The sequence below is a fragment of the Bombyx mandarina genome, chromosome 10, assembly GCF_030267445.1.
Source record: "Bombyx mandarina strain Sakado chromosome 10, ASM3026744v2".
NCBI classification, from domain to species: Eukaryota; Metazoa; Arthropoda; class Insecta; order Lepidoptera; family Bombycidae; genus Bombyx; species Bombyx mandarina.
Window position 1 is genome coordinate 8,420,417 of NC_143217.1, and position 15,817 is coordinate 8,436,233.

The window sequence follows — 15,817 nt, forward strand, 5'->3', positions numbered from 1 at the left end:
AAGTCATTACAGTTTTTTTCCCCTACCTATTCGCTGGTAGCCCAGGGAAATATTCCAGCTACAGGCGGACGGGCAGGTGAGCTCACGGACTCAATCGAAGAGAATCTATCTCCCCAAACAAAGTCATTACAGTTTTTTTCCCCTACCTATTCGCTGGTAGCCCAGGGAAATATTCCAGCTACAGGCGGACGGGTAGGTGAGCTCACGGACTCAATCTAAGAGAATCTATCTCCCCAAACAAAGTCATTACAGTTTTTTTCCCCCTACCTATTCGCTGGTAGCCCAGGGAATTATTCCAGTTACAGGCGGACGGGTAGGTGAGCTCACGGACTCAATCTAAGAGAATCTATCTCCCCAAACAAAGTCATTACAGTTTTTTCCCCCTACCTATTCGCTGGTAGCCCAGGGAAATATTCCAGCTACAGGCGGACGGGCAGGTGAGCTCACGGACTCAATCTAAGAGAATCTATCTCCCCAAACAAAGTCATTACAGTTTTTTCCCCCTACCTATTCGCTGGTAGCCCAGGGAAATATTCCAGCTACAGGCGGACGGGTAGGTGAGCTCACGGACTCAATCTAAGAGAATCTATCTCCCCAAACAAAGTCATTACAGTTTTTTCCCCCTACCTATTCGCTGGTAGCCCAGGGAATTATTCCAGCTAGAGGCGGACGGGTAGGTGAGCTCACGGACAGAATCTAAGAGAATTTGCTTTCACTAGCCTTAGCAAGGGCAATGCTTCCCAAAATCTACTACCAAATCTGAGCAGATCCGACGAGAAGCTCAGTGGGTTGTGTTAATGGAATCCCACAGTCCGCCTGATCTTTAGTTTGCATCAATTTTTACTGTATAACTGAAGATATCTTTTTTTTTTTGTTTATTAATATCAATGGGAAGTAAAATAATATTTTATAAATTATATTTTATTAGGTATCTTTTCCGTTGTAGTGCTCTCTAGTCGCTGACAATTTAAGAAACGAGATCTTGAAGTTAAATTTATTATATACAAAGTTAATTGAGTGCTAAAAATGTTTCATAATGATGGCACTACAGCATCTTAAGAATCGGACTTGTTTTAATTTAGTTACATTCCAAGTACCTAATTTCAATAATTCAACCAACAGAATTTAAGTACATTATATGAATACTACATATTGGTAATGCAGTAAAAGTAGAAAAGGCGTCTAGTGCTTAAATTACACAATAAACTGTAGTTATAATCACATTCAAACATCGATTTAATTTATAATCATAAACCAAAATGAAAACGTACAAAGTAACTTTTAACATCAAATGACAATTTGCTAAACATTATTATTATAAAGCTAAGCTGTTTTTTGGCAAAGACTTGGAAATAAACTCCTAAAAATTAAATAAAAATTTGTACCTTTTGTGTTCTCATGTAGGAATGATATTATTTACTTCAAAAATATGGGTCGCAAGAACAAAAGAGAACAAGAATCGAGATAGAAATTCTACTTCAAAGTCTCGAAAGTAATTTATTACGCATTACAAAAATACATATTCCCGCTTTTATTAATAGCAAAAACAAGAATAGCATATTGTCTAAGTTTTTCCCCTAAACACACAAATACTAATTTAATATTTAGAAAATAACCGACCTTGTAAACTTGAAAATTAAATTTACATAAAGCACAAAGTTTTTAAAGCTTTCTGTAACAAGAATTAGTTTTCTAATGTTTTTTCTATCAATTTTCAATGGTTTATAAGCCTACTATATTTTGACTTTAGAAAAAACAGTAGATATTCGCAATGGCAATCGTATTTATGACAAATGTTAAATCCTCGTTGACAATATGACGCGCACGAATGACTTGCGCCCGTTTTTGTCTATTTTATTGATGATAATGATACCAATTTCGAGTGTATGTCCGTGTCTTAGAAATATTAGTTTAGCGTTATGCATCGTTCACTTGGTAGTATTATAGGGTATTGGCCACCGCGTGCTCGCAGTGGACTCGAGAGGAACAGTGGAGTTTATGTCGAGAGGTAGGAATAATTCCAATGCGCTCCCACCCTCATACACTAAACAATAGTTTCGAATCAAAATGCGTAAACTGAAAATTACGTAACCTAAGGATTCTTTCGTACAAACGTTCCCAGATAGTTGGGTACCTAAATAAAGAAGTTGTTCCAACATTTGCTAATCTACAATTAATGTGATAAACACTTTAAAATCTAGACCCTAAAATAAAGATTAAAAAAAAAATTGGCAGCAAAATAACGTTATCGTCGTAGTAGCGATCAATTTGAATCAATCATCTTCATATCCAGTCGAGTGAGTCGACGACATTATTAAACCTAAGAGATATGTTGAGCAGCAAGTCTGCCCTCGCATCCACTTTGTTGTGTTCGAAAGCATCATTTACCTACGTGTAATCACAATTTTAGTTTTATTAAATTTAGTATCGAATGCTAAACTATTAAAAGCAAAATAAAAATAATAATCGGAACTCGCGTACATCGCATTACGTTGAATTCAAATAACATTTGGATCAAATTTGGTTACAAAAATACAATAAATTAACTGTATGTTAGCGATTGAGGTACTCCATTGACAGTCTTTGACTTTAGAACCCCGTTTTCGTAAGACATTATTGTCTCACGTCCGTTCTCTGTGACTCTGAAAATAAATAAATAAATAATTAGATCTAACTATGATATGGCCTCATACTCGTGTACAGCTGAGTTTTCCAGAATTTCCGGTCTATTTTTGTTAAAATTTATAAACCGACGCGGGTAGCTATCAACATTATGTTTATATCAGGTATCCTGGATTCACGCTGTGATGTCTATGAGGTCAGGTAAACACTTAACTTAACTTAACTTGGAGTATTATTAATAATATTCACTCCACGCTGCCGTGGAGTGAATAGAGCGACCGGTCGACGGTGTATCGCGTCCCGACCCGGCAGGCTGGTTCTGGTCCAGCGGGGTATTCCGGGACACCAGCGGCACCGTCTGGGCGGCCCGACGGGCTGCCGTACCGAGACGGCCGACGTTTCAGAGCCTTCGATTCGCCTCGAAGGCTCCGTCGGCTGGGCGTCCTTGGGGTGAGCCGCGCCGTCTGGTTGTAGTGTTGACCGCGGTAGCCCCCCTACCTCATCCGGGTTCTGACCTCGGAGGGGATCGGACGTCGGGTGTAAGAGTGCAGGGGAGTCGTTTAGTGGGTGGGTCCTAAAATCCTTGGGCCCGCGGTCTGCTCACAACACCATGCAGATCGTTGAGTCTCACATACCCCGCGCGCCCCTTTTGCGCGGGGACCTCGAAGGAGGTTCGACCCTCTACCCGAAAAAAAAAAAAAAAAAAAAAAAAAAAAAAAAAAAAAAAGTAAACACTTAACAAGACAGGCCGTGATTTCGTAAACTTATCCATACACTTTACGCTTTAACCATGGGAGTCAACATGCGACTGTTGTAAAATATCGAAATTATGATTATTAATTAAATTATGATATTTTTTTGCCCTTGTAGGCAGACGAGCATACGGCCCACCTGTTGGTGAGTGGTTACCGTCGCCCATGGACCGCAGCAATGCCAGGGGCAGAGCCAGGCCGCTGCCTACCGCTTAAGAAGGACATGTCATAGCGCTCGGGAAACACCGTGGAGGTGAGCTCATTCCAAAGCCGGATGGTACATGGCAGAAAAGATCTTTGGAAGCGCACTCTCGATAAACGCGACGGTTCTAGATAATATTGATGAACTCTGCTCCGATGGCAGGAGGTGTGATGATAAATAATTCACAGTGTTACTAAAAAACTGGTTAAAACTATAATTACAATTTTGTTGTTTTAGTTATCGATATAGGCGATATATGTATATGGAAATTGTGACGTCACAACGAAGGTGAACTCGATTGTTTTTTTTTTTTTTATTGCCTAGATATGTGGACGAGCTCACAGCCCACCTGGTGTTAAGTGATTACTGGAACCCATAGACATCTACAGCGTAAATGCGCCAAACACCTTGAGATATAAGTTCTAAGGTCTCAGTATAGTTACAACGACTGCCCCACCCTTCAAACCGAAACGCATTACTGCTTCACGGCAGAAATAGGCGGGGCGGTGGTACCTACCCATGCGGACTCACAAGATGTCCTACCAACAGTAATTACGCAAATTATAATTGTTTTGAAATTATGGTACGTGGCACGACGGTACATACTTCTTGGTTGTGATCTTTTTTCCGTTGACAGTACGCGTTGTTGTGGTGGTGCTCCTCATGTTGGCGCTGCCGGGGCCCGCCAGCGAACTGTTGAAGGTCGAGAAAGACGTGAACGTGTTCCCGTTCGTGTGAGCGAATATGTCGTCCAGCCCCTGCATCCCGAACCCGAACGGATTGAACATGGACGACGTCAGGGAGGTGCTCGGGTGACTTCGTCGACTGTGCCTCGGATGGTGTCCGTGACCATTGATTTCTGAAAAATTTTTATATCGTACTAATATTAATCTCGGCAGCGTTTTCCTTTGAATATTATAATTTCATCGCTGCTCCCCGGCAGAGGTTAGCAAGAAGTAGGTCCATTGTTTTTTTTTTCTATCCATCAAAATATGCAGTCGTTTTCTAGTAGCGCAGTGGTAAATTTTTAAGGCCCTTCTCGAAGAAGTCAACAAACGGGACTCAACATACCCTTCAAAGGCATTTTGTAGTACCTTTCGGGTATCGAATTTATTTTTCAGCCAAGAAGTTGTCCAAAATTTGGAAAAAGTAGGCGCAAGGTCTGGTGAGTACGGTGGATGACCCAAAACATCCAATCCTAACTCTCGTAGCGTCTGTTTTGACAAATGTAATGAAATCAAAATACTAATCTAATAACTAAACAATAAACAAAATCCCTTTAAATTTTAAATTTATTGCCATACATAAATTACGTTTCAAATGGCTAGTGTTGTAAAACGCCAACTTCATCCATTTTTTAAGCAGTTATGTAATAACTTAACGCAAGTGAAAAAAATACCATTTGCAAGACTAGGCAGAAATACATGGTGAGTTTTTGTAATATTATAAATAAACAAGTTGAATTATGTATAAAGAATACAGATAATATGCTTAGTGCGAGTTTCTTAACGTTCTCGATAGCGTAAAAGTTAACTCAAATACACTGCCGGCGAAAAGTTTAACACCGCAAATAAACAACATCTATCTATTGTAATAAAATCCCATAAGATAAATAAAAGAAATGCACATCTGCATATTCTATTGTTAATATCTAATATATAAAGAATTCATTCTTTTCTTTACTTTCAAGTTATTGGACAATAAATATATTACATTGTTTTCAAATACCAACAATCGTTGCGCTAGAGCGCGGTGGTAGAGTCAAAATAATATTTTTATGATGTGCTCATAACTAATCACTTTGCTTCTGTTTCGCATTGGTCAATAATTAGGATTATTTAGTTTCTGCAAACACGTATTTCTGACTTCTTACTACCTGAGTTTAGTATGTCGAGACTTGTGAAAAAAGTCATAGAACGTAAAGGTTAATTTTTTGATGAAAAATTCATTTCGTTATTATAACCTTTTTTAGCATGGACTGTAAAGTATATTGTTTGTCAATCAGTGTTTAGATGATTAAACAGTTTAATTACACATGTATAATAATATTTTATTGGACTTTTATTTTATTTTCCTACTTTAATTAAGGTGGTCTTAAGCTTTTGGCCTGCAGACTGCAGTGGATGTAATATGTAGTTGGAACGTTTGCATAATTTGCCGCTAGGGGCGCTGTTCCAACTGAATACAAATTTTAGTTAAACTTTACACTATCGCGAACGTTAAAATACTCGCACTAAGTACATCAAAATAACATGAACGAACTAATCGCTAATAACGATGTCTGCATTAAGATACGACAAAAAAAAGATACTTTGCGGATTGCTTAATTTACTTACCAGCAAATAAATCCCCGAAAGATGAGGCACCAAAGAATTCTCTGAATACTTCTTCGGGATCTCGGAATGTGAATGGAAAGCTTGCATAGCCAAATTCGTAGTCCTCGTCTGCGGCAGAGCGACGACCTCTTCCGTTATTCAATCCTTCCTTGCCGTACTGGTCATACACTCTGCGTTTTCTCTCTGCGTACAACAATCTTACGATCAGTCTTCAAATCAAATTATGATATAAAATTATTTCGATCGATATAGAAATCAATCAAAATCATATTCATTTTCAGCTATTAATTTGGAAAACACCTTTTTTTCACGAATTCTAATACCTAATAATTTTATTTGGAAAAGGAATTTAAATTACATAAAACCCAAAAAATAAGCAAATAAAACAATACTGGTTAGTGTGGAAAAAGCTGACATTCAAAAACTGTATTTTAGCACCCCCTAACAAAATTTAATAAAAATAGCATAATAGTTATTAACAGTAGTAATATAACACTGATACAAAACTAATTATATAATGTCATATTATAGGTTTAATTATGTTTTAAAGATGATGAACTAGTGATTGAAGTGAAAACTATAAGCTATATCATTTACTCGAGAGAGAAAAACAATTTGTAAAATACTTAAGATAGGCATTGAAATAACATTCAGTATTTCAAGCTCTGGTCCCACTGGTAATTTAAGCAAAAATAACACTTTAAAATAATTACGATAAATCATGTTAGTAAAAATTCAATGTTATTTGCACCACTCTAAACACTGTTCATTATGAATTTCGTTTTCAAGTTATTACGTTATTAAAAAAGCATATAATATAATGTATGAACTCATCATATTCACAACTCAACAATTGGAAAATCTTCTGTTAAATTGTCAACTACCAAAAAAGCGGTGGAATGGTGTATCTCCAAAGAACCCTTTGAAGCTAAAGTGTCGATGACCATTGACTCCATTCTTGCTTTGATATCTGTGACCGTGATGACTGGAGCCACGTGCATCATATAATTTCCGCTTGGATTCTACCCAACAACAAAACACTATTTAACTTATTTTCTTCCAAAATTGTAGTCTACTATAATTTCAAAGCTCTAATGAAACCATAGGTAGGTTTTGCTGCTTTTGAGATTTCTGAAATTAAGGAGGAATATAGAAGTGTTTTGGCTATTTTTAAGCCCCACTTCTATTTCATATGATTACAATTGAAAACATTGTTCTAGCTTTTGCATTTCTATTTGCTAGCACTTTTCAAAATTACTGTCAAAATATTAATTCAAGACAAACCATCTGAAAGAACCTCATAAGCTTCAGAAATTTCTTTGAATCTTCGATTAGCTTCATCAGAATTGTCAGGATTTTTATCAGGATGCCATTTCAGTGCTAGTTTTCTGTACCTGTTGATGAAAAAAGTTACATTTAAAAATATTTTTAAATTTTTTAATAATATATGTAAGGAAGTTAAATACTAGAAGCACAGCACTTTGTTCATATCGTCTTTGTAGTCGTTGTAACTATAATAATTCAGAGGAATCAATGTCTGTTAGACTTATGGAAGGGAAAGAATTTCCAATGACATCAACAGACATTCTTTTTGTTATTTTCTTCTTTTTGTCTTTATGTTTTTCTTTTCATCTAAGGTTATGCTGCAAGCATCATTCTAAATATGGGTGCTCCCTCAATTATAAAAAAACACAGCACTAGTATAGTAATAATAAATAACAAAGCCCATAATAAAACTAGGCTAAAATGAAATTGTAAACAAAAAGACAAAAAAATCAGTCAAATCAAAAACAGGAAACAAGTACATTAAACAATTAAATTATTTACATTACAATAATAACAGAAACCAATAATTATACCTTTAACAAAAATATCTGTATCAAAGTGTGTTCATAAAAACAGTATGGACAACTTGTGAATACTCTAATATACACATTATGTGTAACAAAATATAAATTTAGAACAGTCGTTTTAATATTATTTTTTTAGCTATGCTGATGTTGGAGGGTGCAATAAGAGTGACTCTGGCGCCAGTGGAAAAATGTATAACTCGACCCACGTATTGTTAAAAAAACAATGCTATTATTAGAGAATACTTAAATAAATGGGAGTCATAACTGATTTTAGATGAAAGGGTCATTATACCATTAGCTCATTATTTATGATTGTCCAGTTTTTATTATTCTTATATATTCTTCATAACATGAAATAATAACACTATTCCTTGAGTTTGAATTCTATGTGCTATATTTTACTACAATGAAGCATTCGTTTATATATTTTCTTAAGTTTATGCACCTATCCAAGCAACTTTCATTGAAATCTTCCTTTGAAATGTTTGTTGTTACTGCAAGGCTTCAATTTGTTGGCAAATGCCAACAATAACATTATTCAAATTTACACATCTAAAGTAGATCAAACCAAGTGAGGCCAGTGAAATTCATTTGTTTATAAGCCAGTCTATATTCAATATTATAAAACAATGTAAAACTGTTCAGCATAGAGTTGAGTTGTGGGATTTTAAAAATAATAGTAACAACTAGTACAAATTTGAAGAACCTACAAATTACCTTTTATTGACAGGTATATTTTTCTCATATATATTCTTGTATTGTATTTGTCATCATCAAACAGAATAAAATTGTATTAGATAATATTATATGATATTTGATAGATAGATAGATAGATACAGTGAGTAGTCATAGTAGCACAGGTACACCACTGCATATGGTGAATATCTTCTGTGTAATTAAAAAAATACTATGAGGCCCATATTAAAACATCAGTTTTGTGATATCTGAATAAACAATTCTACTCATTTAGATGCTAAACATATTTTTTTCAGTTTTATTGCAGTTGATCTTATAACTTTTCTTATGTTAATGGCCATGAGACATCACAATGTAAATGCTGCTACTACCCACCTTGTAGGCAGCGGCTTGGCTCTGCCCCTGGCATTGCTGAAGTCCACAGGCGACGGTAACTACTCACCATCAAGTAGGCCGTACGCTTGTCTGCCTACAAAGGCAATAAAAAAAAAACCTTGGGACCAAAACCAAAGGAGAAATCATAGTGTCCCAAAAATTGAAGCAAATAAACAAAGATAATGTCATTACAATCTTAAATTTCTAAAATAAAATTTGTATAATTAGAAACATTAATAATGTTGTAATTAACAACTTACGCTTTCTTTATTTCAGTGTCAGTAGCAGTTCGAGTTACACCAAGTACCCTGTAGTAGTCCACCATCGCTGTGTCTCTCCCTCAAGGGGTTCTTAAGATCTGAAAAAGTCATTATATAATATATAAGTATAAATAAACAAAAACAAATATAAATACATATATATACATACAAATATATATATATAAAAGTCTTCAACAAAGTTTATATTATCTCTTTGTTTATACTGCATTGTTCACAGTTTTTTGGTGGTTACTTTTTTTAAATAGAAGATCATCAAGTGCAGATCTTAACGAACATGGTATTAATTTTTTTTTGAGCACATGTAGTCCACATTTGATGTTCTAGAGACTTGACGCCCATCTTAATTGCAATCAAATAATATCCCTTCTATCTTTCAAACCAGAGCTCTTAATATTGTTTCATAGCAGAAATGTGTAGAATGAGATACTGACATATGCAAACTGACAAACAATCACCACAACCAGTATAATAATAATACTAGTAGTTATTTTAAAATTAATACTAATAGATAATTATTATGAATGATATTTGAATGTATGCGATAACTACTTCAATTTGTAAAATGTCAAGGTACATATTTTATGATTCATAAGGGACAGGTGCGAGTTTAAATACAAAACCTTTAAAAATAAGGATACAGTACTATTACTTATGATGATTTTATAATGGATAAACAAACTTTGCGTAATTTACAGCATATACATTTCGACATTTAGCAAACTTGCAAAACCTCTAGCACGGCAAGCCTAACTTAAAAACGAAAGACCGTACCTGTACCTTCTAATGACTAAATAAATGGAAATGAGCGATTCGAAAACGACTGTTATTTTTTGGATAATTAAAACTGATAGCTTTTGTAAAGATTAAAGGTTACCTATTTTTTTTTCTGGAATAAACACAACATCACGTAGTTTCTGTGACAGTAGGGGAATTGTATCGACTCTTTAGATTTAGAAACCCGTTTATTATTTCGAGATTTATTTTACTTACTTGTCAAGAAATCACTTAACAATTTGCTATAGTTCTATTGTTTTTCAATGGAAAATTTAAAGCCGTTTTAATGTATGATCTGTTTTAGTTTTTGACTAATCTAACTTCGTCGAACTAACGTCAAACCTCACGTCAAACCATAGATTATACACTTAATATATTTGACGTCAAACCATCAGTCAAACCACAAAAATCAACATGACCATCTTAAACAGTAGTGCTTAATCTGTGAACAGGGCTTAGGGATACCGGTAGTTTCATATCCACACGAAAATATTTCAATTTACTAAACAAAGAAAAATATTGTAAATCAAGTATTTTAATACATTTTTTATTTCATATATGGGTGGACGAGCTCACGACCCACCTGGTGGTGAGTGGTTACCAGAGTACAAAAACATCATCAACATAAATGGCGCCAACTTTTTGGAAACAAGAGTTTTAAGTCTCAGTTTTATACTACAACGACTGCCGACAACGAATTACTGCTTCATGGCAGAAATAAGGCCGTGTAATCGTATTATCAGTTAACATTAACTTTAGTAAATTTCCACATTTTATTGAAAGGCTATTTCAGATCATTTTATTCAACGCTTACCAAATTATTATTTTACCTCATTTAATTAAATACCTAATCAATTTGAATACATTCCATAATGTTCCGTTCTACTATATATATAAGAAACTTGGCTTCGGCCTTTTTTACAAAAGCTTTGCTTTTATGGACTAGATTCCAATTTGTCAGCCCAATGTACCTTAAGCACAAGGCTCCACCCGTGCGATATTTGTATAAAGCACACAAAGTTGTGGGTGAAAGCGTAGTTAAGTGATAAAATAAAAACATCACGATCGGTAACGAAAACATTAAGCGATTACTTTAAGTGTTTTATTTTGATATGAACACACGAGCTCTTGACCTTCCTGAGCTCATCCCGAAGGCGATGATCATCATAACGTGAATGCCACTATTCACAGCACGTCATTTCGAATGCTTCCGATCCACTAACGTTGCTTTTAGGTAGGTACCTAAAGCACCGGTAATCGTTCTCGTCGAATCCGCTCGTGACGAAAGGCTTGGCGAGTAAATTAACCAAACAGACACAGCCCACTGAGTTTCTCGCCGGCTCACCTACTTGTTAGGTTACGCTGACCGCTGACATAGCCTATCAGGGCTATGAGCTTAGGGCTAAAAAAATTTATTTACATTGCGGTTAAGATTGAAATTGTCTCAATTGTCTGCATTGGTACAATTTATAACTGTATCTACAAGTATGTATGTACTTATCCAATATTATCTGCATAGATCTTATTTAAATGTATTTAAGTATATACGTCTAGCCTAAAGTAAAATCTTTTTTTTTTCAGTTACCAAATGTTTTACTACTAGCTAATAATTTTTATATCTCGTCTACTTTAAATTATATTGCCATATCTTACAAATAATTTATAAATAAATAAATAAATAGGAGATCTAGTAAATATTTTTTCTATTATTATAGTTTATCTATAATTATCGGTATTTTTAAAGAAAACGTAAGAATAGGAAACTGGGTGCTTGTCGAAGCGAGAGTCCTGCTGTCGGGAGCAACGCGCCCTATTACATTCAAAGCTAAAATTATTACCCATATTTTAAGTGCGAAGTTGAGTTTGTTAGTGTCCTCCTTTGAAGCATATGCTTGGGACCTATCAACATTTTGCAAAAAGATAGTTTACAGGCCGAAAACAAGAAACGAATGATGTACGTACAAATAACAAATGAAACTTAAAAATTATAAAATTACAAATTTATGATAACCAGCATCAGTACGGTATAAAAATTTATTTTAAAATTTCTTTTCATCGTCGTGGCCTAAAGGATAAAACGTCTGGTAGCGATGCACCGGTGTTCGAATCCCGCAGGCGGGTACCAATTTTTCTAATTAAATACGTACTCAACAAATGTTCACGATTGACTTCCACGGTGAAGGAATAACATCGTGTAATAAAAATCAAACCCGCAAAATTATAATTTGCGTAATTACTGGTGGTAGGACCTCTTGTGAGTCCGCACGGGTAGGTACCACCGCCCCGCTTATTTCTGCCGTGAAGCAGTAATGCGCTTCGGTTTGAAGGGTGGGGCAGCCGTTGTGACTATATTGAGACCTTAGAACTTATATCTCAAGGTGTGTGGCGCATTTACGTTGTAGATGTCTATGGGCTCCAGTAACCACTTAACACCAGGTGGGCTGTGAGCTCGTCCACACATATAAGCAATAAAAAAAAATAAAAAATATCCGCGTCGTGGCATGCCCGGATCCTGTGGAACTGCCGAAGCGACCCACTAAATGTCTATTCTGCACTTTTCTCCCAAATGATCAAATTACGCTCGAAAGGCTGGGGGGCGACTTCAGTCTGCACTGCGACCAGTCACGTGGCCACCACGAGGATGTTCGGCCGACGAAAAACATCGACGAAAACGATTTCGTCGGCCAACTCGGTTGACAGCTTATCAAGAAGGCCAGGCCTTGCCACTGCGGTTCCAGAATACCTCCCAGAACCAGAACCAGTCTGCTAGGTGCTCGCGATGTACCGCCAACCGATCACTCTTTAGCATCAACTCTGCAACGCCCTAGAGGGCGTTAGCTCATCTCTTAGGCTCCAACGCCTACTTCTGTGAGAGGTAAACTCGCAGAAGTGGCGATTTCTAGGATTATTCGCTGCCATGTGCCGTATCTAAGAATTTGGACAGCGACGAGTCCGGTCCTATTTGAGCAACGAGAATACTATGTCGCTTCTTCCGAGCGATGTAAGCTGCGAACTTGTGCTCCGCCGTGTTCACATTGGTGTACAGCAATACACCTAGATTGTGAAAAGGTAAGCCTTTTAGTATTGTAATTGTTTGAGAGTAGGTGAGTCAATTCATTAGTTTCTCCACTTGTCAAACCACATTTCAAATTGGATGTACTTAGACAGATATCGGAACTATTGACGGACACATTGTTCTGTGACTTATTTAAATAACATTTTTTTATTATTAAAAAGTTCAAAATAATCGAATGATCTTCGAAACAAGCATAGAAGAAATGTTCTCAATACTTAATTTAAATATAATGTTCATAAAATTAAAACCTGTTTCTACTTTGAATACTTCCATTTTTGGAGACTGTGACTAACTTTTCCCACACAGTCTTATTTATGGTCCATTCGTAACGATCTACCTAAAGTCGATCCCACACAAAACTGAAATTGCACTCTGAAGAATATAACAGATTTATATAGTATGTACACGGTACACATTTACAGGCATTATGATTGTACGATAAATCCGAAATAACATAGAATAGGTATGTAGGAGTGATATACAAACCTTAAAATAACATCGGGCTTTTCCGGTAAATACAACTGGTGTCAACCTTGAAACCACAATGGAAAATACGATTTTCGGATTTGTGAACACCGTTTGGTTGGTAGCATGAGATCACACAATGACACAGAGCTCGTACAGTAAGTAGTAGCACTTGCACTTTTAATGGTTGACTGATCGAATCAATGACACCTTTTCTCAATTATAAATTCAATTTTTTTTTTTAATCACTTTTTCAATTAGTAGCATAAAAATAATTTTAAATACTACACTGCTATAAATTTGTTCACAAAATAACATTAATATCTTTCATTGTTTAAGTTTATATCTTTAATTTAATTGTAGACAAAGCGTGGGAAGCAGCAAGTGGTAACATAACCACATACTAACAACTCGGACGCCTGTTATGCATCGACTGACATTCAGAGACACGAACATTTACGAATAGAATACGAACACTCTAAACTATGAGCTAATGATATCGCGATCACAGCATCGCAAGCATACAATTTTTGAAATTCAGCAAAACTTGCTTTAGTTTTCTTTTATCAAATACATTATATACAAGAGCTTGTGTTATCAAAAATACATAATGATTTATAAACGAATTTCTGTATCCAACAATAATTTATGCATCTCGTAAGAAACACAAGTTAACGTTGAAAAATAAAACCATGTCATAATTTTATGAATGGGCCTACATTATAGGTTTTGCAATTTTCACGTTCAATAGCCTTACATCTCAATCGTTGTTTTTAACGACATTGAATCGACTTTTCTAATTTATCTTATCTATTTTTGTTTTATTAACGAAAAAAACGTTTAAATAAACTGTATTGAAGAAGCATTTCACTAAGTGCGAACCGCTGAGGTAATGCGCTCTCCAAAAATTATTTTTTTGTATAAAAATATATGTTATACTTAAGCTGTTTTTACTATACATCTTTTATATTTTTATGAAATGATGCCCTGGACCTTTACAAAATTTATGTAGGATACAGTTACAGATACAGACGACATTTCTTTAAGGAAATCCGATCAACAATAAGGAACCATAAAAAATGTATTTTTTGTATATTTCGTTCATAATTTTTGAAAGTTAATTAAAATTTCAGCAAAATAAATTTTTTGAATTTGGTCCCAAATATTTCATTAGATACTTGGTACAATTATATAAAGACCAACCTTTTTTGTGATTTCCAAAATTTGTCTATAGTTACTAGTAAGATATATATATATATTTTTTGCGTGACGTGATTGAACGAGGTGAAGGTCAACCTGGTCTGGACCGGCTAGCGGAGAGCATAGACATGAAATGCTGCCACCCACGTTGAGGTACGTGGTGATAGTCCCAATTCTAAAAGGGCTGGCTTATCCTACAAAGAAACACCGTCATGTTGCGCGGCAGAAATAGCCAGGGCGTTGGTACCTAGCCTTGCGAGTTTACAATACGCCCTACTACCAGAAAATAGAGGTTGTCTATGACAATACGTTAGTATAACTGCTAAAATAACGATACCACCCATTAACTCGTGAATGTCTTAGTTGCTTTTTACGATTCTCACTGGAAGAGATGAGGTGGTGATATTCGAGGCCAACACAGCCATACACTTTATAAGGCTGTGTTTTGGTAAAGTCAAAGTCAAATTTTTGTGACTTACGGATTTATGACGAAATTATAAGAGTTCCGTTTTCTTGTATTTGACAGCAGAACCCTTATAAAAAACCTGATTAATCTAAAATACTGAAAATTATTGGAAAGCTCTAATAAGTTACACTCTATTAGAACGAACATCGCATAAAAATATTTCTACGACGATCTATTTTAAATCGTTGGATACGTAAATAGCTTCGCAGTGGCTGTGGGCGAGACGTGATCATAACGTTTAGAAATAATTCTTTGAAAATAATTCTAGTATTTTATCATAATTTACTTAATCAAAGTATTTGAGTTGAAACTCACAAATATAAGTTATATACTTACTCATTTTTAACAAAATTTAATTATTTGTAAATTCATTTTTAAATCAAACCGTGATATTCAAATGATTTTTTCACATATTTTTTGTATTTATTATATTTTTATAGTAATCACAGTGACACCTATTAGCTATTTCTCGTATCATCTCATACCATATATCAAATACAGAATTGATCAATTTGATATGAGTAATTTCATAATTAAATCATACCTCGGATTATATACACAAAAATACACCCTAAATTCCAAACTGAGAATGTCCTCTCGCTTTATAAAATTGAAGTCGATTTAAAATGCATAAAGTATTTAGGTACCGTAAGTTTGAGTTAGTTGGCTACAAAAACTAATTAGCCAAGTACCTACGCATTTACGTAGTGCAGAATACC

The 15,817-nt window shown here is 35.2% G+C and overlaps 1 protein-coding gene and 1 long non-coding RNA gene across 7 annotated transcripts; one reads left to right on the forward strand and one right to left on the reverse strand.

Annotated features, from left to right (window-relative positions):
- Window positions 1-905: 905 nt before the first annotated feature.
- mrj (DnaJ heat shock protein family (Hsp40) member B6 mrj) lies at window positions 906-13,867 on the reverse strand. 6 transcript variants are annotated; one of them, XM_028185864.2, is made up of 7 exons: window positions 13,454-13,867; window positions 9,097-9,194; window positions 7,197-7,306; window positions 6,797-6,934; window positions 5,913-6,095; window positions 4,183-4,435; window positions 906-2,642 (listed from the first exon to the last, which is right to left on the reverse strand). In XM_028185864.2, exons 2-7 carry the CDS (start codon window positions 9,159-9,161, stop codon window positions 2,543-2,545), a joined length of 849 nt encoding a protein of 282 aa, XP_028041665.1. In that variant the 5' UTR covers window positions 9,162-9,194; window positions 13,454-13,867; the 3' UTR covers window positions 906-2,542. The 6 variants fall into 6 exon arrangements, with proteins under 6 accessions (XP_028041665.1, XP_028041664.1, XP_028041666.1 ...); XM_028185863.2 differs by lacking the exon at window positions 13,454-13,867 and adding an exon at window positions 10,108-10,267; XM_028185865.2 differs by lacking the exon at window positions 13,454-13,867 and adding an exon at window positions 9,992-10,233.
- LOC149502202 (uncharacterized) lies at window positions 13,451-14,574 on the forward strand. Its single transcript, XR_016323693.1, has 2 exons — window positions 13,451-13,590; window positions 13,796-14,574. It is a non-coding gene; the product is annotated as an uncharacterized LOC149502202 (long non-coding RNA).
- Window positions 14,575-15,817: the final 1,243 nt, after the last annotated feature.